The 24,827-nt window shown below is 34.1% G+C and overlaps 1 protein-coding gene across 4 annotated transcripts in view; it reads right to left on the bottom strand.

Moving 5' to 3' along the window:
* Positions 1 to 773: 773 nt before the first annotated feature.
* The window catches only part of IFT74 (intraflagellar transport 74), a 36,886-nt gene continuing 12,832 nt past the window's right edge, over positions 774 to 24,827 (bottom strand). For all 4 annotated transcript variants that reach the window (XM_086869197.1, XM_023944443.2, XM_086869199.1 and 1 more), the window contains exons 9-20: positions 22,030 to 22,168; positions 20,945 to 21,007; positions 20,132 to 20,275; positions 18,963 to 19,003; positions 17,596 to 17,675; positions 14,387 to 14,440; positions 10,899 to 10,996; positions 9,835 to 9,961; positions 5,874 to 6,037; positions 5,189 to 5,314; positions 2,755 to 2,815; positions 774 to 1,112 (exon numbers count right to left, since the gene is read on the bottom strand). In XM_086869197.1, the coding sequence (XP_086725323.1) occupies positions 997 to 1,112; positions 2,755 to 2,815; positions 5,189 to 5,314; positions 5,874 to 6,037; positions 9,835 to 9,961; positions 10,899 to 10,996; positions 14,387 to 14,440; positions 17,596 to 17,675; positions 18,963 to 19,003; positions 20,132 to 20,275; positions 20,945 to 21,007; positions 22,030 to 22,168 (1,213 nt within the window). In that variant the 3' untranslated portion in view covers positions 774 to 996. The remainder of the gene's footprint in view (positions 1,113 to 2,754; positions 2,816 to 5,188; positions 5,315 to 5,873; positions 6,038 to 9,834; positions 9,962 to 10,898; positions 10,997 to 14,386; positions 14,441 to 17,595; positions 17,676 to 18,962; positions 19,004 to 20,131; positions 20,276 to 20,944; positions 21,008 to 22,029; positions 22,169 to 24,827) is intronic.

Here is a 24,827-nt window from a genome sequence, read left to right as displayed (position 1 = left end):
CTGTGCTTTTTCTATTTGATTAGGACTAGCTTACAATACACCAGGTGAAAGAAATGATCAATAAGCAGTTTATAAATACATTACATGTAGACTTTGAGACAAATATATAAATGGAAATATTTTTTTAATCTGAACATTTTCTGATAATTCTGTATCACAAAGCACATTGTTATTTTCTATACAAGTCCTGTTTTTGTTCTATGTTGAAACTCTTTCTTGTAGATTTTTGTCAGAGGTTCCATATGACACTGCTGCTTGAAACTTGAGGGAAAAAAAATGTTGCAGAAAAGACAAATAATTTGCTCTGCTATTTCCTTTACTGGTGAATATACAGCAGTAAAATACTCCACACAAAATCACTGTTAGTAGTGTTCCACTACTTTTATCTGAGTTTGATCTTTAGAATTACATCTTAAAAAATTACGAAGTTTTTTCTCCCTTATTTTGGAGAATTTGCTGAAATTTGCTTTTATTGTAAGATTTTACACTATGATGCAATTTTTACTTTAGAAAATGCTTGTCATCCTTAGATGCTTTCCTTACTTGGTATAAATTGCTATCTATAGATGTCTGGTATGCTGATACTACCGTTTATGTTATTATACACTTAATTTAAGATAATGCATATGACAGCCTGTCAAGCAGTCCTCCTGTTCTGTTTGGCAGGGGTAGTACTTAGGCAATTAGAAATTCAGTGTGTAAAGCAGACTAAAATTTCACATTTGAGATGCGATTCAGCAATGGGCCTCAGTAACTCATTGGGCAGCATTTCCTTTTTGTTTTTAAAATTCAGATGTTTATTAAAAAAAAATAAACAGTGCAAAAGTATGGACAGTATTAACACCTGTAACTTCTAAAAACCTGGAAAAAATAATTTTAAGCATATCTGTCACTCTAGTGGTGAGTGAATGATCTCAGTAGTCCAGCTTTCCATACAGGCTTTGCCGTAACATCTCTCATTGTTGGTCCATTTGAGCAGGAAGGAAATGCCTGGGTTCAGTTCTTGGTGTTCTGTAAAGCTTCTATGAGAGCTTCGTTGTGTTCTTTGACCAGCTTTCTCACATTCTTCATTATTGGCTGGTAGTCACTCTCCTGACTTTTTGTTGCTATGACTGATTAAAAGAATTAAGGAAACAAACTGCCAGTGTAAATATGAGCATAATCACAGATCACAAGGGAACCACACCACCATACATTTCCTTCTGTGAAAAATATCAAGGATGAAAATAGTCAAAGAAACTCAGACTGGGGCTAGAAGACTTACACTAATTTAACAGCTGTTATCTCATGCCAAGCACTGTTGAAAGTGGAACTGATTACATGCCTGAGTCACTTTTGTTTTTATATACATATGTGTATATATATATAGGCATTAAGTCCCTCATGAAGGACTCTGCCTACTGTTATATTGCAAATCAAACCATTTCAAGGCACTCAGTTATGTACAGCCATACAGTCTGGCTACAGAAGTCCCAGTCCATGAAAACAGCCTCCCTCCAGTAGCTCAATCAGATGTAAGTACTCTGATATTAATAAGTACTATAAGGGTCTGCACTTGGATAAGCAGTATTTCATACCAAGTTAGGAAATACTTTAATATCCTGATCAACTTTTTCTCTTGATTTGTCTTAAAGTCTTTTTTGTTAAAAAAAATGTGTTTAAGCCTATTGCCTTGATAAAATATTTCTGTAGAGCCTCCTTCAAAGAGGAGGTGGCTCCGACAGTATTATACTGTACCAGACTTTTTTTCAGATATTTTTCTAAGAATCAGAGCACTTAGTGGATTTGAGAAATGTGATATTTGGTACATGCAGAGAACAACATATATACATATACATATAGCTATATGTATATGCATTAACTACTAAATAATTATCATCATCATCAGTATTATTTCTGTGATGGCTAGGTTATCACAGAATTGCCTGAAATATATTCCCCCTGACATTTTTTGAGACATGAAGGAATGTTCACTACACTAGATGATGAAGTCTAGTTTTGATGTTATCTTTACCAATGACATTTGTACTGTGATCATGTAAATATGAATTTGTGCATCTTAGGGATTTCAGATTTTTTAAATAAAATTTATTTCTTAAATAATTTTAAAGAAGTAATTTTATTGCAGTGAATTCACTGTCCCTAGAATATAAAGTAAAAGCACAGCCTAGTACTATTCAGATCTCTGTCATAACTAAGGAGAAAAAAAGAAAAAAAGTACCAGATGAGAAGAACCATCAATTCTAACTAAAACAAACTTCAGTGCTTTTAATTTTAAAAACTATCTTATGAAAGCCATTTTCAAATCAGCAAGTAATGATTTTGCTGATATGACTACTGTAACACAACTTGTTAATTTGAATCCCATAAAGAGAGAGCTACAAGACAGCTCCCTCATTCCAGCATGTTTTCTAACAATGCTACACTGGCAGATTAGTGTCAGATAAGACTGGAGAGATGTGAAGATGAACTTTTTATGAAACAGAGACAAACCTGAGAAACAAGGAAAACTTTTAGACTGCAAGGCAGAGCTCATGCTTTAGGACCCTGCCTAATTGTTTCAGACAACACATGCAAGTTTTGCTATATAAAATATCTATCAGCTAACCAGATATTTGCAAAGGATTGCCTTTCCCCTCCTCCCCTGTCTTCTGCAGCCCATTCCGTCCTGTCTTATTCTGCTGGAGGAAACAGACTTCTTCCTCAATTATACAGTGTGTGAATCTAAATCTTACTTCTTACAGAAAAGGATACACTCCTTCATCATAAAGTTATTTTGTTCAAGGTGCTGCCACTTCCTCTCCAAATTTGTAAGCTGAAAACACAAAACCACAAAAAGAGCCAAAAATTAAAATTGTAATAATTACATATATATTTTACACCAATGATTTTGTATCAATACCTTGTACTCTATCAAATTATAAGATCAAACTTATTTCACATAAAAAAGACACAGAAATGAAACAATGTCAAAATGTTTTTAAAGCTGCTGATGATTAACCTGCACATATAACTTAGCACTTCATAATAAATCTGTATAAAAGCACTGCATGCAACTGCAGTGACAGATCAAAAAATCAGATGAGAATTCAAGACTTGTCATATAAGGAAGTTAACAGGCAAGTCAGGACTAAAAAGTGAACCATTCAGGGAGACACTAATTCTCATTATGCTTCATATCATTTAGATGGATCTCTTCTTAGAATCAGTAGGATCTAAAATCACCAAAGATTCAATATTTCCTGACACTGTCTTGGACTTTGCACTACACAGAAGAAACTTCCTTACTTCCATAGTTAAGTTTCCTGTCTGATGCCAGAAGTTGTGATAAGAACAGAGCTGCAGCAAGAAGATTGTACGAGTGTGGGTTCAGTGCTGGCACTTCTTCAATACATTCAGCATCAACAGGAAGCTAATGTGGACATTATATTGATGGCTGCTTCCTTACAATACAATTTTGTATTTGTTTTTCTGATGCTACTGTTCAAGGTTCTGCATTTCAAGATATGAGGATGTTATTTTTAAAAGTAAAACTGAAAATCATTCTGAGACTAAGTGAAAACTAAGGTAATAAATAAGGAAAATATTACAGTATTTTACTTAAAAGCTTATCCTTAAGCTGGAAGAGATGAAAATAGTTTCTGTGTAACTCCAACCTTAATAGTAAAGAATCAGTTTTCTAGTGTACTAGAAAGTTGTTCACAGCAAGCAAGGCAATAATTTGTTTCCAAGACTTGGTATTTCTGACCAATTAGAATTTTTACTGTCTTCTTTGTAGATGTTGCTGCACACAACACAGCCAGTAAAGGAGCCTGGAACTGAAATACTTCCTATCTTGCACACAGAAAAGGAAAGGTTCAATATATTATTATAGTATCTGCTTGAAGACCAAATGACCTGTTGCAAAAGTGCCCAAGTCATCCATATTTACGAACACTATTTGTACTTCAAAATGCTTGATTAATATCAAATGATCAGTTGTTTTAAGACATATCTTAATTCAACCTCATTTTTTTATGTTCAGGACATAAACAGTAAAGAAACAAATCCTTTTCACACACATAAAAATGGAACAGCACAATAAACTAAATAAATGCCATACAACTACTATTTTATATAAAATATTAAGCCTCATGATGCAAGTATCATAACATTCTTTGGGTATGCATTTCTAATTTACCTAAACTCTAGAATCTGATCTTGGAAAAAAAAGATACACAGTATCTGAAGTCTTGCACACTTTGGCATGTAGCTTTGAGGATTTATATCATTACCCTAGAATGACTATAATAATTGTGTATTACAAATGGACACATATGCCTCAGTCAGACCTATGCTTTCTCATCTGCTCCATCACATTAATTTCAGAAGAAATTAAGCATGTACAATGTGACTTTCATCTTTTAACTGTATTAGAAAAAATAGCAGTTCTAAAGGACAAATATCTCAGCAACCTCAATCAATAAAAAACATTGAAATGCATAAAAAAAAATCAGTTTCCCTTTCCATTGTATTTTAAAGTTAACCATTTTTCTTCTGTGCATTCAAACATACATGCTCGTAAAGTTCTGCTGCCAAAATGACACCAATTTATGTGTGTTTATAATGAAAGAATAAAAGCCACTCAAGGTTATAAACATCTTTCCTGATCTGCTTTTGAAATGTAAATGTACATGTACACCAAAGTTGTTTAAATGTGAACAGAGTCTAAAACTTCAATGGCCTGCAAGGAGCAGAAGAATTTGAAAAAGGAGAATGGAATTTATAGCACAAATTTAAAGAAAAAAAAATATCACCATGACTTTAATAGCAAGAGGGATCTTTGCTAATTAGTAGTGACTTTTTTTTTTACTGCAGTTTCTTTCTAAGCTCATCCTTGAACTACTTAAGCAAAGGAAGGGCAGAAGGTAGAGAGATCCGAGCAAGATTGACACAAACACTTAAACAAAGGATTCACATAACTTTTAGCTCAGAAAGATCTCTGCTAGTAAACCAAAACTTTCAAGCCACTTGCTGGCACAATATTAACTTTTGTTTGAAAACAGCAAATACAGTTACACACTTACAATGCATGACTTAGAAAACTCACTGGGAAGGAACAAACAGATTCTGACTGAACAATGCTTCATATGTATAAGAAAACCAAGAAAGAAACAACTGAAGGGATAATATGTAACTTGATCTATACCTGAGAATGGGTCTCATTTTCTTGCAGCTCCTTCTTTAGTGTCTCATACTCTGTATTCAAATGCTCCATTATTTTCTTAAAAGCACGGCTGCATTTTGTTAATTTTTCTTTGTCATCCTGGAGTTTCTAGTTAGAAAAAACCCCAATATAAACTGATTAATGAATGAGTTAATTTGCTGTAGGCTTCAGGCACATTACTTCAATTTACCTTTCAAGATGCTATTTTTTTTTCCTTTTAGAACAAGACCACATGCATATGCATAAACAACTCACTGGCTTTTCTCTAGCACTGCATTAGACAGTAATAAGAAAAAAAGAATGAGAAAAAAGAGCACCAGTGGGAATGCTGATATTAAGAATTTGTAGGAAAGTCTCTTTTGCTTGCGTTCTGTGTTAGATTGCTAAATTCAAAGCTATGAGGAGTCGTAAATTAAATAAGAGTTTAGCTGAATCACTGAAATAGAATGGGGAGATTTTATGCAAGGAGGTTATCAAAAGATACTCAGCTGAATAACTGCTACAGGTACTCAGTAAGTCACATATTTAAGCAAAATAGTGTTTGTATTCATTTGAACTGATGCACAATTTTGTTTTTCAGTTGTCGGGAAGGACTGTTAATCACAAAACTGGATTCCCCTCCACTAGCTATTCAAAAGCATACATTATGTTTCATCCCTTTCATTACCTTTTTCTTTTCTTCTCCTGATGCTTTCAGAGCTGGCAAATTATTGTAGATCTCCAACTCTGCTTTTGTCTGTTCAATTTTGTCTTTAAGAGAAGCCAGTTCACCAACCATCTTGCCCTCCAGCAGTTCCATCTTCTGTAGGTCCATCTGCAGTTTTTGACTCTCTAGATCACCAGACACACAATCTCTAATTAACAGTACTATTTTTCCATAATACACAGCCTATTACATAAATATTTATGCTATATTTAACCCATATAAACAGCTCCTAAATATACTTCGGATTTTTTATATGTATGGAACTATTAATGTGAAGGAAATAAAAATTTGATCTTCACAACCATGTCGTAAGTCACTCATACACTATAATTACTGTATTATAATCCGTAAGTGAAGAATAATGAAAATGTGATGACCTTCTGTATCACAGTGTTTCTATTTTTAATGCTGATAGCACCACACAATTAATTACTGCACCACAGTCTTAAAGCAGTGGTGATATCTTACGAGAAGTTTATTGCAATTATGCAGACAAATTGAAGAAGTATTTTTTATTAGTTTTTAGCATCCTGTTATTTTTATTTGTGCTGCTTGAATATGGATAAGGCTTAGTATTAGCACAACAAATAGCCAAATTTGCTTCAACATTTGCTTTGTAAAGGAAAGCACTTTCATATATCCACAGAAGAGTCAGAGCGTACAACATCAACATGGGCTACAATATACAGTTTTTACTTCTGAGACTCCATTGAAAACACAACAGAGTTACAGGTGATTACAGGAATTAGAACTATGGGTGCATTCTGATATAAAGAGGACTGTAGAGACAAAGTGTCCAGACACGAGACATGTGAGAGGAGAAACAATACAGATACACAAACTAATAATACTTCGACTCAGTCTTAGGGTAAGTTACCTACCTGGAGTGGGAAAAGACTAGATGCTGGCTAGACTTAGTTTGGATGGTTTTGTGACCTGACTTGTCATTGTATTTCATTCAGGTTCCTGAACATTAAACACATGGCTACATTTTCTTACATTTCAGATCTGTGTCTAACTGAGAAGAATGATACAGATAATGCAGTTTTTTTCCTACACTCTGAAGCATCAGGGCTATTAGGGGGGATGAGACTGCACAAGAAAACTTTTCTTTAGGTTTGTGATTTTGAGATTTGTGCTGATCTGCTGGAAAAAGGATAGAAAATTTCCTCCACAACTTAACTAAGGCAGTATAAATCTTTAAGGCAGAAGAAAGATATGTCTACATGAAAGAAGGAGAGTTCACCTTTACCAAAACTGTGGGTATAGTTTGGGAGTGGAATTAGATGGGAAAATCTCACCTGATCAAAACACTCTCAGAGCAAGATTTTCCTACTCATCTCCCTGCTTGTGTATTTATGCCATATATTTCAGAGTGAAACGCTTGTATCGACATTTCTGGCTTATTACAGAGCACTTTCAAGATTTCTTTAGGAACCCCAAATAAAAGAAAAGCCAAGATTTTTGTGTACCACTTCCAATTATCCTGAGGAAAGCTGATTGATCAGGTAAGAAAGTGTCCTCTATGTAAAAGGAGCATTTATACAAATATGAAAAATTCCCATGCAATTTAAAAGAAGGATTTTAAATTAAAATATTTTTGATTGCTTCGCATGTAAATAATCCAGAGTCTGCCACCTCATGCAAAGGGCTTAAGAAAACACTTTCAGTGTGTCTACAATATTTCATAACTGCTCAGAGTTTCACAATGAAGTTTCTAGTATGGATCGATGACAGATTGTAAACCACAACTGAACAGATCACAGCTTTACTTCTCTTGTTCCTGCAGCACTGTGGTTTAAAGACAAATGTTTAAGGACATCAATAAATGATAGTTTTAGATCAGAAACAGTAAAAAATACAATTATATAAAATTAATTCAGATTGAAGAGAAATAGCAGAAGACAACTATAGATGTTCATGAGAATTTACTTAGCAAGACATCTTATCACAGCATTTTCACTTGTTATGTAGTTGTTCTAGTATCTGTATTTTGTTATTTTAAAATTATACAGAGTTGACCAGTTAAAATTTATCTTACATGTAAAGAGTACCAACATTAATGCCAAAAAGGCAAAAAAAATTCTTGGACTGTTCTGTCTAATACAACTATGATGAGACCACAATGGATAGTCTTGTCCATTCACAGTTTCTGGAGAAAAATAAAAAACTAGAAGGGGCAAATTTTATCCTTATCCAGCAGCAGAGTCAATGAAAAAATCCTCAAAACTGAAAAAAACCTCAAAATTCCTCTAGGGGAAGAGACAGGAAGAGGATGCAGCCTAGTTCCTTCTGATAGGCCATGAATTTGCAGCATCTTGCATGCAGTGTGTACACAGTGGTAAATTCTCAGAACAAACCAGAGTGACCCAGGGAAATGTTTTTGGGAAACCATGCCATCAGCACTTTCGTTTACCCTTCATGGTTTCCTTTTATTTTTTTTTTTATAGATTCTTCTGGTGGACTTTTTATATCTTTGCTATGGCAAGAAAATATGGAAATCCAGATTCTAACCATAACAAAAGAATCCTGAAGATGACTGTGCTATAATTCAAAGGTTAGAAGGAACTTCAAGCTGAGCATTCACAGTATTTCTTAAAGAATCTTAAGTTGTTTGTTATACTATGTGTGAATCCTAGCTATCAGACATTTACTTAGGAATAATCTAAATTGTCTGCTGAAAATTATGTACTGTAACTTCCTCCTCTTTTCTTGCAGAGAGTTTTTTCTTTCAATAATGCCTCTATGGCACTACCTTATAACATCCTCATATTGTAAAATAGTCAGAAGTGATGCTTATATGAAAGAACAGAAAGTCATATTTGAACATTTAATATAAGGCCCAGAAATTTTAAACTACACTACAACTGCAAAATGAATATTTGTAGTTCAAGTAAACACTAAGTAAACACTAAGTGTTGAAACATACAACAGAAAATCAATTTCTCTAACATTTTTTGCCAAACAACTTATTTGCTCATAACTACTTTGAAGTCACAATACCAGCTCCTATTTTAAAAATTACTATGAAGTACAACACATAACAGCCTTCTAACAAAATGATTTATTGTTCTGAATTCCTGCCCCTTTCTTTCAGCCAAACAAACAAGAAAAGGTTTGCTGAACCAATAATGATATTGGCAAAGACACAGAATTGTGAAGACAATTTTACCATAAACAGTGCAAATAAAGATCTAAAGAGATACTTGTTACGGGAATGAGAGAAAACTACTGTCTGCTTTTTGAAATTACAGAGAATATCCTCAAGAAGCTAATAAGCATTTGAGTATTCTGTAAATAAAGTCAAAATGAGCATTCACTCTGCAGAATCGAAGCCTCAGGATTTGAGAGCTATTCACAGTTGTTGTCAGTTAATTGCCTGTGGTACATATCCCTTTGGAAAAGCATAAACCATAAGTAAATGAAACTAAGAACTACACTTACAAATAATATATAGTTAGATAACTGTGGAAGACTGCTTCAGTTTATTAAACATTATTTCAAGATCATGGAAGATCTTATTTTGTGGTAAGTATTAGTAAAATCAAATTCTAGCTCAATTCAACCCCTGTATTGAAATACACTTGTTTAACATGCATCTGTGCAAGGAAGATGATAATTTAGTGGTAATAGTAAGGTAAGTATAAATAAGTATGCATACTTATTATAAACAAATAGTATACAATATCTAACAGATAATAGATATAAATAAATAAATATAATAATTAGAAACAAATTGTGAAAAATAAAAATAGCTTGCTATCCACAAGCATTTCAATTTGTGAGCTTACCGCTGCATTTTAATATCTGGAGATCACTTGATATCTAATATTCGCAAATCTTCTACATGATATCAGTGTAACTCTGCAGGTAGTCTTTATTATTTTAAGGAATTAATTAGAAAATCCGTTGCTGATCTCACCTGCAATCAGATTCTTAGCAGTGCTCTGTGATTTCTGCATTTCATTTGATTTGAACGTGAGGTCTTCCTGCATAATCTTCAGCTCTTGATTGGTAACTGATGAAATTTGCTTCATATGATTCAGATTCTGTGTGTTACCAACAGCAATGATAAGAACATGCCGTATTTTTGAAACAACAAGTGGTAACTGAACAAGAACCTCTCCTGTCCTATGACACTGTCTGTTATTTGAGTGATTTAAATGTGAATAACTTTTATTCTGACAACTTCTGATAAAAGATGTATTGAGCGGCCAGCACAGATGAAATGAAGATATAAACTGTGCTGCCATATAGGTCTGTTACAAAGTAAGTGACAGTGCCTAAAATATACCTTATGGTATACTATACAGAAAAAGGTGTGAGACAATTAAAATAATCATAGAATCAAAATATTACTCAGATGAAAATTTTCTATAGCATAAAAAAAAATCCATGGGAGACCAAAACATTAAAAGAATAGAAGCCTTGAAAGTGAAAAAAATGGCAGACTGCAAATGGAAACAGTTTATGAACAGTTACATTAATAATTTATAATATTTACATTAAATATTACGCATCAGGATATTTCAGACATATTTTTAGTAGATCAGAGGGACATCTGGAATATATTTAGCTCAGTAATAGTAGTGACAGAACACGCATGAACTTGCAAACTTTGGATAAACAAAATATTGTTTATTATAACTAAAAATAGTTTTATTTGCAGTATTTGGAAACGTTTATCATTATTAACTTTAGTTATAGCAGAGATTAAGAGTTATAGAAATGATGAAAATATTTCTTTGTTCTGGTCACAATATTACGTACTGTTCAAAACTCTTCCCCCAGAAAAAGAGAGAAATTAAACAAATCCTTTTTTTAACTACTACTAAAGCTGTGCATGGCTTAATGCTTAATAATTTTCAGAGACTATTACGTAGATAAATATAAATATATCAAATCCATCACCCTTCTTTATCCAGCCACTCTCCTGTTCTGTGTGTCTGAAGCCCTAGCCTGAAATGAAAGGATGGAAATGCTTACCCTGCTTGAGTGCTCCAGGAGTGCAACAATGTTGGCTTCTATTTGGGCCTTTCTTTCCAATTCCTCATTCTTCACATCTTCAAAAGTTTCTAGAAAATCTACAGATTGACAAACATGAAAAAGAAGGCTCTTACTTACATGGTTGCAATGTTACCAGTCAAAACCTTGTATTAAATTGCTAAGAAGTAGTTTCAGATAGGTTACTTTAATTGTTTATTTAAAAGCCAGGTGGTAGAGACATTGAAACTTGTCAACTTATGGGTTGAATAAAATTAATTAGGGAATGAAAATGAGAAGAATTCTTCCAGTGACACATACTGGAAATGAAGCCACCACCTTGTTGTACAGTGTTTAGGTGAGGGTTACCACCCAATGGGAAAGAAATTTCATCCCTATTATTTCTGATGCTTTTATAAATGCTTCTCCAGCAGTTTTTAGTCTTTATTTTTCTGAAAGCTATCAGCATGGGCTACTAAATAAAGGAAACAGGATTATTATCTCTTATGGCCTGGACTAAATGCTAAACACTGCGAAAGACTTGAGACCTGGTATGACCTCTTCCATTCTGTGTGATGTCCCTTAGCTCTATGTCTAATTTATGTTCATTTTAGTAGTTGTCCAATTGAACCTGACAACACAGTTGTAATAGTGGTAGGTACTCTGTATCTAAGAGTTCTGTGTTCTAAGAATACAACATTGTATTTCTGGTGACACAAACATTCTAAAATGCAACGAGTGGGAGACATCACACAGAAGTTAGAAGCCCAGTAAGATACCGCCCAGAGCTCTAAGTTACCATCACTTCTTTCCTGCAGGGTCTCCTGAAACACAGCTTATACACACAGGAGCACTTGGGAACCATTAAGAGTTTGTACACTTTCTATCAGGATAGAAACTGGAGAAGTCATTGTTTGGGCAAGAAGGATTTGATAATGATGAAAAAGCATTTTCAGGCATTTATAAATATGAACAATGAAACTAACATGTGTAACACCCACAGACACGTATTTAACTCTATGAAGCTGAGCCTGCAACAGTGAAATTAGGACCTCAGAAAAGTAGCTATATGATTTGGCTAGTGTTTTTCTCCTTTGTCATTCTGGACTTTTATGTGTTTTTTGTTTCAAACATTTGAATTTATTTAGAAACATTAAGCAAAGTATGTATTTACATCTCATCGCATTTTTTTTTTGCAAGCAACTTCCTTTTTTATCACACTGGCCTCATTGACCTTGTTGCATTTGAATGCTGTGTATTTCACACATTCATAGAAACTCCTGAATGCAAGAGAGTGCAAGAGCTCATCTAATTAATCTACTTGCTCCTGGACTACAGGAGCTCTGTGTCAGTAATTCAGAGGCTTGTCTATATTCTTCACACACACACAGCTCCTGAGAGATACCATACAGTCCTTCTGGACAATATATTTCAATGCTTGGTAAGTTTTATTGTTAGGAAGTTTTCATTAATACCCGACCTGAAGTCTTCCTGCAGCTAGTGGTATGTTACTTTTTTCCTATCCTCCACATATATGCAGAAATAAATTTTTCCATTATTATTTGAAACAGCCTTTTTACACATTTGACAACTGCCATAAATTTTCTATAATATCCTTGCCAGTCATGCTTCCTGCATACCCCCATCAATTTTCTTCAGAACTGACAGCCCTCTTTATGTGCAGAACTAGAGACAATACTCCCATCTGAAGAAAACTGAAGCACAGGGAAGATTACTTCAGATATCTATCAAATTACACTCCAATGTATACCTACTGTTGTGGTATTTTTCTTGTAAGTCTGAAACTGCTCAGCAATGTTCACTTTGTCTTTCACTCTCTGAGCCATGCTGCAGAGCTGTACCTAATGAACTATTCTTTACTCTGGATTTTTGCTGTTGATTACTCTACCCAAGAGTAGAAACTTACACTTAGTCCTTTCCAGACTTTTTTGTAATTACTTTCTAACATAACAGAAGTGTACTAAATTCTAACCATGTCCTCCAACCTGATTTCAGCTTTTCTCATAGACCATTTTCTGTAACTGTTCGTCAGATGCTCTTTCCCACGATCCAACCTATCAAGAAAATACTGACTAACCTGAACATCTGACACATTGCAAAACTCCATGCAAGGCATCCTTTCATTTTGGCATTGAATCTTTCACAATTAATATTTTTTTAACTTAAAGCACAACAGAGGTTAATAATGGACAATATTTGCCTAGCTTGCTTCTAAAAAACAGCACAACACAACAGAAGTTGTATTGAAGTTAAAGTATATATCGTCTGCTACATCCTCCTTTTTCTGCAGTATTTTTCTGACACAAAAAAAAAGGAAAACAAGTTGTTTGTACTTGACAAGTCAATACTAGTGTTATTCACATTCCCATTCCTGTAACATTTACTTATTGTTTGCTTGCATATTTTCCCCGGATCATTTCTGGAAACTGATACTAATCTGACTGGCCTCTATTTCCCTGTCCCCTCTTCTTCTACATAGTCACCATATTTACTCTTTTCCCATCCTTAAGACTCCTGGCATGTTCCCACAAATCTCTTAGGTCACAGGTCCCCCAAATCACTAACTGGTCTGGAAGTTTATCAATAATCTTTAATGAAGGGTAGAAGCAGAATCAAAACTCAAAAAGTCAAGCCCTGTGGACACCATCTGTACTAATACTGAAAATGCAAGTCAGGTGAGCTCTTGTCTTTTTGCTTCTTAGGAAATCTGTTAACTTGAAAACGCAGAAACTCCTCTTGTTTTCTCTTACTCATCTTCTTTTATTATTACCTAAGATCTTTCTTTCAGTATCATGCTAGCTCTAAGTTATATCAAACATTTTTAAAGAACACTTAAAAAAAGGTATTATACCCCTTGAGTCTCCACGGCATGTTTACTGACCATTTTCCTTTTGCTGAGTATCAGACCAACTTTTTTTGTAAGCTGTCTCCTACATTATACAAGGAATAAGGTATACTTAGACCCATTTGTTTTCATCCTCTGTTAGTTGCTACTGAAGTCTCTACAACATTAAAACTTTTTGACATGTATCTAAGTTTTAGCAATATTCACCTTGAGTAAATAGACAGGAGAAGCCCTACTTTTAGAGAATTATGTTATAGCTACAGTCTTCCATTTTGAAGTTCTGCTTTTAATTACTCAATCAATTAGTTACAGTTTTGTTTTCATAAAATAATGTTGTGTTCCTAAGACATTTAATGGTTGACGAAAAACCTTGAAAGAAGCTCCAAATATCTGTGACTGTCCATAAGAAATCAATTATTTTGTCCACAGAACAAGACCACAGAACTTTATGCAAAGATCAGCATACCAATTCTTTGCAGCTATGAACTAATTGTTTTAAGAATAAAACAAAATGTGTAATTTAGTGAAATTAGGCCAAATAATATATATATATATATATATATATATATATATATATATATATATATATATGTATTATTAGGGAAAATAATATTAGACAACTTACTGTCCATGCTTTCTTCCTTCTTCTTCAACTCCCTGTATTTCCAATTTTCTTCTCCTACAAGAGATGTAACATTGATTTAACTTTATATTGTCTCAGGCCTGGATTCCTTCAGGAAGGTAAAATGCCTGATTCAAAAATAAAATTTCTACATGCCTAGGAACTACAGGATTCATCCTATTTAATTTACTGTAGTCAGTATTCAACTAACTGTATGTCATATACATATATGTATATATGTCATATGTCATATATGTATATATGTCATTATGTATGTCATATACATCTACATATACATCTACATATATTAAAAAAGAGGACAGCTTAATAAATCAGCCTCGATGCAATTTTGACAACCTTTTAGGGTTTACAATTTCTGACAGATAGATAGAGTGGGATAATACTTGGTTTGGACAAAGGAAGTTCACAGGGTTCCTCTGAAGTCAAGTGAATTTCAATAAAAGAGAACAAATGTCTGTGTGTATTTCAGCACCATGATTAGTTAAAACTTTCTGCAGCCCTGTTTAATATATAAGCCACTTCAAGTGCACTTTTACCTATTAGAATGGACTTTCATAAAGCTTCCAAGAAGCTGATAATCTCAACGAAATAAACAGGAGTACTGTACAAGCAATGGTCTAGGAATATAAAATGTACAGAAAGCTTTCTACAGTTAAGTTTGAAAGACCATTTCCATACACCTTCAATAGACTGGTATTAGAAGTAAGGAATAACATACATATTCACCTTATTTTTAAATTCAACTACTAAATAAATAACTCATAATTTACATGCATTAGTAAAGTGGGACACCTGATACATTTGTCACAAGAAGATGAGACAATTTGTTTCTTAGTAATAATTTCAAGTTTCAAACATCTACATTTTTAATTGAGTCTGTTTTATTTTTAACGTAATGTTTTTAATTTTAAAGGATACAAAGTAAAAGAATCAAAACAGGTACAGATAAAACTGAGCAAGCAATTTTCTCCACGACTTTCTATTTATGCAACCCATGCTCTCCTTTTTATCTAGTATATACAATCAGAAGACCTGAGGGGCCCTAAGGGACTTTGATTCCTCAGCTTCCTTGCAGCTGCAGCTTTGTTCCTTGCTGGACTCTCATATTGCAAGGCAAGGCTCCAATAATTAATAACTTAGCCTGTTCTACTCTTAAAAATTCTAGTAATGGTCAGCCATGAAACAGAGTTACATGAGCTGTCAAGTGTTTGTAGAAAAAAAATATTTGACGACCACAACTTTGATATGTTTTTTCATTAAGTTTTCTTTAAAATATGCCATTAATACACAAATATTTTAACCTCTCCTTCAATATATGAAGGATTAAGTCTGCTACATTATGATTTAAAGCTAACTTTGACTAATCATTAAAAGTTACCTATTAGTATATAAAGTAATAAGTGGGTGAATTATTTACTTATTTATATTTTTTCAGGCAAAACCTAAAAATAGTTATTTCAACATGGTCTGTTTAGTCTTTTTCCTGCTCAGAAATATTTCTAACACAGAAATATTTATCCTAAAATATTATAAAATCCTTTGTTTATTTTTTTTTACTGCCTATTTCACCTGATATTTATATAAAAAACTTCAGAGCTGAATTTGGGGAATGCTATGTAATGATGTTTAAATACTGATCCAGAGGTAAAGTCACTGGTGATGGAGAGAGCACAGAAATTTCAGGGACACACCAAGATGCTGATTTAGAGCAGAAGTATGAACGGCCATCTGTGATTCTCTCTCCATTCACTAGAGAAGGCAGCATTGGGAATTTACATTTCTGTGTCTTAAAGCTATTCTATATGAATACCTTTATTCCCTTTGTGTTACACAGAGAGGTATAATTCCTTCTGCATTATAACACAAAGTAACTTGATTCTGAATATTCTGACTGCTTCTGATATGCTGACAGAGAGCACGTGCTTTCTCCTACATATTCCTCAAACTCTCTTCTTCAAAAGACCTATTTTCCTAAAACAGTGAAAAACCCAGTTCAGCAATGAATGATTGTGTGTGTACACTGAACTATAAAAAGTGAAAAGCAACTTGCTTCTTACCTTCTGCATTTCTCCAAAATTAAAATAAAAAATGATTGCAAGCCAAATAAAAAAGGAAAAATTAAAGAACAATAAAGTTTGCAATGGTATTATCTGGAAACACAAAAGCTAATAAAGCAGTCTTAATAAATTATTCACAAAAAAAGAAGAAATACTGTAGAGATATTAAATACTTTGCTATGCAAAAGATGATAAACAGATGTCTGAAACATTTTAGATGGAGATATTTAGATACTTATTCACCTGGAAGAAACTTACAGCTAGATTTTACACTAACTGCACAAAAAAAGGCATAAAGTAAGAAGAATATCAATTCCTTAAATAACCTGCTGTAAAGACTTTCATAATGCAAGCGTGTATTTATGTAATTCCTATCTGAACAAGATTTCTTATCATCAAAAGAAGGTTTTCCATTGCATGAATCTTCATTTTATGGAGAACCTTTCACAGCTATTAAGGGCCCGTGCTCAAACTAAAGTTACTTCTTCCAGAACTGTAACTTCCAGTGCTAGGACAAATTCCAAACTAACCTAGCCTAAGCACTAGCAGCATGTATTTGCTGGAGTTCAATATAAGCTAAGGCAATACTGCAAATTATATACTGCAATTTTTACTGTAAAAATACTGCAAATACTTACAAACTCTTCCTGCAAAGATTAACCCAAGAAGTTTCAAAGACAGATAAAAATAATACTGAATGCAGTCTGCTTTACACATTGCTGTTAAATATTCTCAATTCCACATTCACTGACAGTACAACAGATCATATAAAAGTTAAAATTAATGAAAGCATTTCTAAATATAAGCTTGTTCTGTAGTGCTTCCACTAAGATACACATCTATTCCTCAAACAATATTAAAAATAAAACTGGATGGAAAACCAGACAGCTGTCCTATCATTTTATACGGTAATTTTCAATACGAACTTGTTGAATGTATCACTGAAGTGAATATGACCCATTTACTATGTCTGAAAAGCAAAGGCTGTACCTGTAGGCACAGAACTTCTCATGCTTATAAGCACTGGATGTTTGCATAAGCCTGAAAGTTCCAAGCAACTCACAGGTGTAACAGTTTTCTATAGAACAAACAGAAGCAGCTCTGCATACTCTGCTATAACTCCAATCATATTACCTCGTTGGTTTTCCAGATCCGTATCAATTCTTTGAATGACCTTTTTAAAATAATCTGTTTTCTCTTTTACTTCTGACAACCTAAGAAACAGATAATTAAAGTCAAGGTTAAAACTGTGTTGTAAATTACTTGCTTTATTTTAGACAAAACCACAGAGAGAAGAATAAAAAAAAAATACATAAATTTACCAAAACTGAAAGAATACCAGGATGATTATTTTTACAATAAAAGGTGTATGTAAATCATCTGTCACTTTAGTTCTCTGTTTATTAAGTAGAAGTACTGTAGCTCCTTTGTATTAAACACCAATTTTTGTTAAGTCATTAGTAAACTATGTATCAGTAAAATCAGTAAACATCATTCTCAACTTACTCAACTAGGCCCTCTGCTGGCTGCTATTCAGCTTTGGAGAGGTACAACATAATTGTTAAACTTCAACAACTATTCCTTAAAGTGTTTTCAGTAAAATCCACTAAGAAATTTCCAAATAAAACTCTCTGCTACATAATCAGTCAAAGTCTGAAACGAAACTACCTTTAACACATTTCTGTGTAAAATCTCAAATATAATTCTCTGTTGTTATCTATTAAAAAATTCTGATAAGCAACTTACCATCCAATTAAAATGCATTAAAAATTAACCAATAATTATAGTTGTGAATATTGCTTTAAAAAAATTAAAATTGTTTCTAGGAGATTTTATGAATTACTTCAATTTTTCTTTCAAGAAAGAGAAATCAAAAAGCTCAAAACCAGAAAGTATTGTATTCTTTTATCTACCCCTCAATATATTACTATTTATCATAAAATTTACTTGACTTTCTGGCCAGTCTTTGGAAAGGCCCATTAACCAAGAATCAAAAGCAATGCCCTTCTACTCTTCAGACTTGAAATTTTGTAACTCTTAGGTTTTAAGAACACATAAACAAACTTACAAATGTGATTGCAGTGTAATGAAAGTTCCATCTCATAGCTATCCCAGAGGAACAGCTCTTGCAAATCAATGTCTTGCTCAGCCTTAAACAAGTCAGTGCTCTCACCAATTCATATTCTCAATATAAATATTGAGATATTTATACTCTCAATAATAATATACATTCTCAATATTTATATTCTTCTATCCCTTATCTGTCCATAAGGGATGGAAATACCTTATTATGCAGATCTAAATGTCTCATCACTATAAAGCTTGTTCACCCGAAAGAGAAGAACATATTCTATACTCTGTGGAAGGTTAAGCCCAGTACAGGTTTGAAGATGTGGTGATGTTCTACAAAGTCTGCAGAAACAGACTTCGTGAAGGAACACAACTATGTATCTTTAGGGCATGCATGCAATTTATGGCAACAGTATAATGGGGTTACTCACTGTCTTTCCATGCTTGCAATTTTTTGACTATCATCTTTAACCTATAAAAAAGTTCAACAATTTGAACATCAGAAATTAAATCTACAAATGAAAAATGGAAATTTTTTTTAAAAAATCTGAGTTCAAAATAAAGAGAACAGAAACTTAACATTTGAAATTACAAATGTGTGACATAGTCCAAAAAGAAATTATATGATTTAAGTGTTATATTTTCCAAATGTTTAAAAATCAACCCTTAAAAAATCACATACGCTTACTTACCATTGATCAGTCAAACCAGTAATCTCTATTGTCTAGTTAATTAAAAGTATAAATGGCTATTTACAGTGTAGGCCATTGTAAACTGATCCAATTACTCCTGGACTAGTACACCTGTTCAGTACCCCACAAGGATACTTTCTGGAGTTAGGTTACAAAAGCTGTTCAGCTGGATCAGCTTTCCCAACCAACAAGTTGCGTGAATAGGAGCAAGTGAACCAGCTGAAAACCTCACTGTGCAAATTTTGTTTTCTTAAAGTAATAGAATGGTTTGGGTTAGAAGGGGCTTTAAAGATTATCTGTTTCTAATTCACCTGTCCCCCTACTCCCCATCCCTACACTATGGGCAGGGATACCACTTGATCAGGTTGCTCAGGGCCCCCATCCAACCTGGCCTTGAACACTTCCAGTGATGGGGCATCCACGTGTTCCAGTGCCTCACCATCCTCACAATAAAGAATTTCTTCCTAACATCTAGTCTAGATCTCCTGTATTTTAGTTTAAAACAATTTTCCCCATCCTATCATTTTCTACCTGTGTAAAAAAGTCACTCACCCTCTTTTTTATAAACCCTCTTTAGGTACTGGACTTTGCTATAGGGTCTCTCCAGAGCTTTCTCTTCTCCAGGACGAACAGCTCCAACTGACTCATCCTGCCTTCACAGAAGAGGTGCTCCAGCCCCGGAATTATCTTCACAGTCCTCCTCTGAACCCACTACAACAGGTTTCTAGGTTTTGGCTGAACCTGGAATATCCCAACCTCCCAATTCATTAACTATTTTTAATGTCAGATTATTTGCACTGCCTAGAGCACAAATAAAGGCAAAGGTCAAAAAAGTATTTTCAAGTATTATCACCCCTAATAATACTAACTTGGAGAATCTTTTACATAACAACATTTTCTATTCTTGCCTGCTTTAGTAATCTCTCTCTTTCCTCCTCTGGAGATTCCATGCTCTTTTCCTCAGCAATCATTTGATCTCGACGTTCATTGAGTTCATGGAGCTTTTCATACATCTGCACAGCTCTGTGTCTCACCCCAGAGTGTGCTATTTCCTGTTGGGAAAAGCAAACGCCTACTAGGTATTTTCAGATGGGAAGATAGCATTGGGGCAATCATGCTTTAGTTAAGCAAAAATTACCTACACATTGCAAGTGAAGCTTATTCCTTACAGAAAGCACAGAGACTGTAAAAGGCACTTTATAAAGTACTTTATAAAAAGCAAAATTTATAATACACATTGTCAATACTACATTTTCTAGAATGTCTAGAAATCCCTATTGGTTACTTTTTGATCTACAAGTTCTTCCTTGGGCCAATTTTCTGAGGAGAATTATTACTTCACAGTTTCTATAGGATTTCAAACTATATACAACATTCAAAAGGACTGAAAAATATCTAGTGGTACTTGAAAATTATACTTTCTGACTGTATGCTTCAGCTCATAGATCTTTTTGTTCATGAAAGACCCAGTATGAAAAAATTCTCCTCATAAGGCATTTTTACCGAAAATTGATTTGAATTTATTAGTGGAAACCAAAGAGGCAGATCTGCCTTCCCATACTAGAGCATGATCCTACAATATCTGAAAACTAAAGGGAAAGAATATATAGGTATTTTATCTACTGTATTATTCTTTACACTACTATTCAAGGAAGCGAATAGAGTAGAGTGAATACAGAGTGAATACAGAAGTGAGTACAGAGACCACTTGTTATACATACAGCTCTTAGACTCTCTTCCTTTACATTTAGTGCATCCAATTCCTGCTGTTGAACAACCAACTCCTAAAGAGGAAGCAAAATGCAAAATTCAGATAAAAGTTACTACCTCGTTACCTAATTTTTTGTTCTAAACCTCAGTCTGTATTGAATGCTGTTAACCATCCCTTTGCTGCTCCTAAAAAATCTGAAAGACAAGACTCTGTCCAGCTCCTTCACATAACTCAGATGTAGCAGACACTTGCTTTCAGCACACAACTTTTCCATTACCATAATCATTGTTATTTGCAGTTGGGCTACTACCAAAAAATTGTTGTCTCTTTTTCTACTGCTTTCTTCTTAAAATCAATACCACGGATGGAACTTATTATCTGTACTTCAGAAGTTTAGAGTCAAGTTTTAAAATCTGAAGCAGCCATGACAGTTTCTTCATAGTCCAAAAAGAGACAAGTAAGCCCCGACTACTGATTCAGCTCATTCTAAGACAGATGAGAAATACTGAACTCATCTCTGTACAGACTATACAGAGAAACTTTTAAGACTGTATGGCTTGAACTAGATCGTCCCAGAGAGCCTAGAAATGTTACTCCTGTTGCTAACATTAGGATTAGTGAAGGAACAAACATTTTATAAAGCCCAGTCCATTTTTTCCTGATACATTCAGACACACAGTAATAACAATAATAATAATAAAAAAGCTAGAGATTCACTTTTTTACACCACAAGAAAACTTTCTATTCAAGTGAACTACAAAAATTGCTGGGGTTCTTTTTCCTTTTTGCTTGCTTTTTACACATGATGAAACATCTAAATATTGCAGTAGCTTTTAAAAATTGCATGTCAAACCCTAAATTAAAACAGAAAATTGTAAACATTATTTCTTCTTGAAATATGAAATACAAAAAGACAAAGTATTTGTTCTTAGTCAATAACTCTGTTTTCAGGAACTTCGACAAGTGATAAAGATAACAGCAAGCTTTTTTTGTTGTATTACTCTGCTGTTGAGCTCTTTAGTACTTAAATTTTATCTAAACCCCATGAAGCCAGTTTAAGAAATATTTTAGGTAAGTATAATGAAACAAACCAACCTGGGAGAGTTTTTCATTAGCAGCTTTTAGCTCCATATATTTAGCTTGATTTTCCTGCGACATGTCTTTCATTATGTCATCTGCTGCAACCTTTTCATGTTCGATATTCTCTTCTACATCTTTAATTCTCTGTTCCAAGCTGTAAAAATATGGGTTTTTTAAGTTTCACTAGTTAGTGTTTATTGTAAGCACTCATTTCAAACTCCAGTATTCCTTCAGCTTCACTGAAGTGCTCAGTGTAACACAACAAGCCTAGACTCTTTAAAAAGTAGTTACCAACTTGTATATCATCTTGGAGGAGCTGAATTAGCTATACAAACATTCAAAAAATGTAGAGAAGATGAAGAATTATCTTCCTTTATAATACTTGCATGGTATTTTCCAACACTCCTACACTGTCAATCTGCATTAGTCTCAACACTGGCAAAAGTATAGTACTCCCTCTCAATCAGTGAATTTCTGGAGTAAAAACAGGCAGTTTCAAATGAGGAAGCTGGTATGCAATTTGTGAATACACACTAAGAAAATAAATTATACAGATAACAGGACCTGGCGGCAGCAGGAGACGATGATGAAGAGATTACTCTTCACAAAAAATTGTTGATTACTCAAGAATGGAGGGTGGCTCCAGAGGTCTGAGCAGCGTAGTTTTTTAAATAAGCAGTAGCAAAGAAATTAGGCGTTTTTTACATTCTTCATCCAGGACTTTAATTTTATTAGGAAATTGATAGTTTGCAAATATAAAAGCTTTACCATTCCAGCTATAGTGAGCTATAAGCAACTGTCTTAAAAGATTTAAAGGACACATAAAGAACTGTTCTCACTGTTTTATGGTAAGTCTAGTAATTACCATGAAATTCCTGAAAGCTAGAGTCAATTTGAGAACATACTAAGAGGAAATTTTAAAAAAACACACACTCCTGCGACCCTGAAGAGTATACCTTCATTCCCTTCACTGATCATGAAAAATTGCTTAAATGGTTTGCTTGTTTCCAGAGTGATTTCTCCCGTTAAGAATGTCTAAATCAGCTGAATACCTTCCTTCAGGATTTTTTTCCTTCTCCTTTTCATTAACTCTTCCTGAGTTGTAACAGGACAAGTTGTAAATTGTATAACTGACATGACTGGATCAAAGACTGCAGTCAAGAATGCCCTCAAGTTTAAGAGATGATGCAAAACAGTTGAACTGCATAATGATAATTTCAGGGTAAGACAATAATGAAAATATTGTAGAGTTGACATTGGAATGGACTTCTGAAGGTTGTCTGTTCCAACCTGTGCACTACTTGAAGCACAGTCTCTTCAAAACAGCAGGCTGTCTATGTCTTTTTCAGGTTTTCAGTATCGTGAAGGATGGATACACCACAACTTGTTTAGGCAATGCTTTGATATTTCTTCACTCTTACAAACATGAAAGTTTTTCTTAATATTTAAATGTACTTTCCTGTTCTCCAACACGTGGTCATTCTCTTTTGTCCTGCCCTTAGGCATCACTAAGAGCAGCTCTATTTTCTTAACTTCTGTCCATCAGGTATTTACTTAGACAAAATACCCACTAAGCCTTCTGTTTTGGACATTAAACAATGCCATCTCCCTCAGCCTTTCCCCACAGTTTTGATCCCTTACAAGAAATTCTCAAAAGAGTTTCAAAAGCATAACCACTTCCAACTAGCTTCCAAGAAAGATCTATAATCTCCAGGAAACTGAGAATATTATGTAGAAACTCTGTCAGGTTTTGACTCTGTCAGCCACAAAAGTGCATTGGACCTGATGATGATAAAAAAAATTGAAGCGATGATCTCCCACTTAATATGGCAAATTTGGATGGTTGTAATGTGACATTGAATTTAATTCCCTCTTGAGACTAAAACAAATTTATTCAGACCCAGTCCAAATATGAGGCCCTCACTGAAAGCATACTAGTTTATAAATGGCTAATTATATTACAGTTACATGTGGCAGTGGAAATAAGCCATTTTTTAAGCTACAAGGAGTAGTTTGATCCAAGACCTTCTGAAAGGCATAGAGCTAGGAGCTCTGTGTCAGGGAGCTTTCATGTTACATCTTTTATTGAATAATCCTCATGCCTCAATGTGGGCCAATGAAAGCTGTTGCAAGGTCTCAGCAGTGACAGTTTCTCTCAAATTAAGCCCATCTGTGGACTTGGAAGAAAGAAAATAGAGAAAAGGGCAGCAAAAAATTCAACAAAATGCTAAGGGTGCTGATTTTCAGTAAAAATCTCCACTCTAGATGTAATTTTCCTGGAGACAATGCAGCACGACTTAGAAGGAGCTTGTATTTAAATACAAACATGGTGCCTTTCCTGGAGATCACTGGAACCTTCAAAAGAGTGTGAATACAGTTTGCTACATGTATAGCAATGCCACTCTTGAGGACAGTGGTGTCTCCAAGCTCGATGGGATTTCTCTCATTTATGACTGAGATTTAAAGTGTGCAAGGCAGGACACAGAAAGAAACCCACTTTTCCTGCTCCCTCTATTTAAAGTGTGTGTGGACACACTGTAGAGTAGACTCTTTACATGAGGCAATTCTTCTTTTCTGACATGATATTGACTCCTAGTTAAATCCTTCAGGATGTTCAAATATGTCCTTGAGACTAGAAATGTCTGATTGACTATGATGCATCTTCTCTGTCAGACTCCTGAGGGGAGACATCTGAGGGGAGGCTGCAACTTAGAGATTTTTCAAAAGGCATTAAAATAATCAGCAATGGCTGTCACAGAAACACAATTCATTACCACAGGTAATTTGAACACTATGGATGAAGCCGAATCAGG

This window comes from Cyanistes caeruleus, chromosome Z, assembly GCF_971803275.1.
Source record: "Cyanistes caeruleus chromosome Z, bCyaCae1.hap1.1, whole genome shotgun sequence".
In the NCBI taxonomy this organism is placed as follows: Eukaryota; Metazoa; Chordata; class Aves; order Passeriformes; family Paridae; genus Cyanistes; species Cyanistes caeruleus.
Note: the sequence above shows the minus strand (reverse complement) of the source record. Positions and strands in the feature narration are given on the sequence as shown.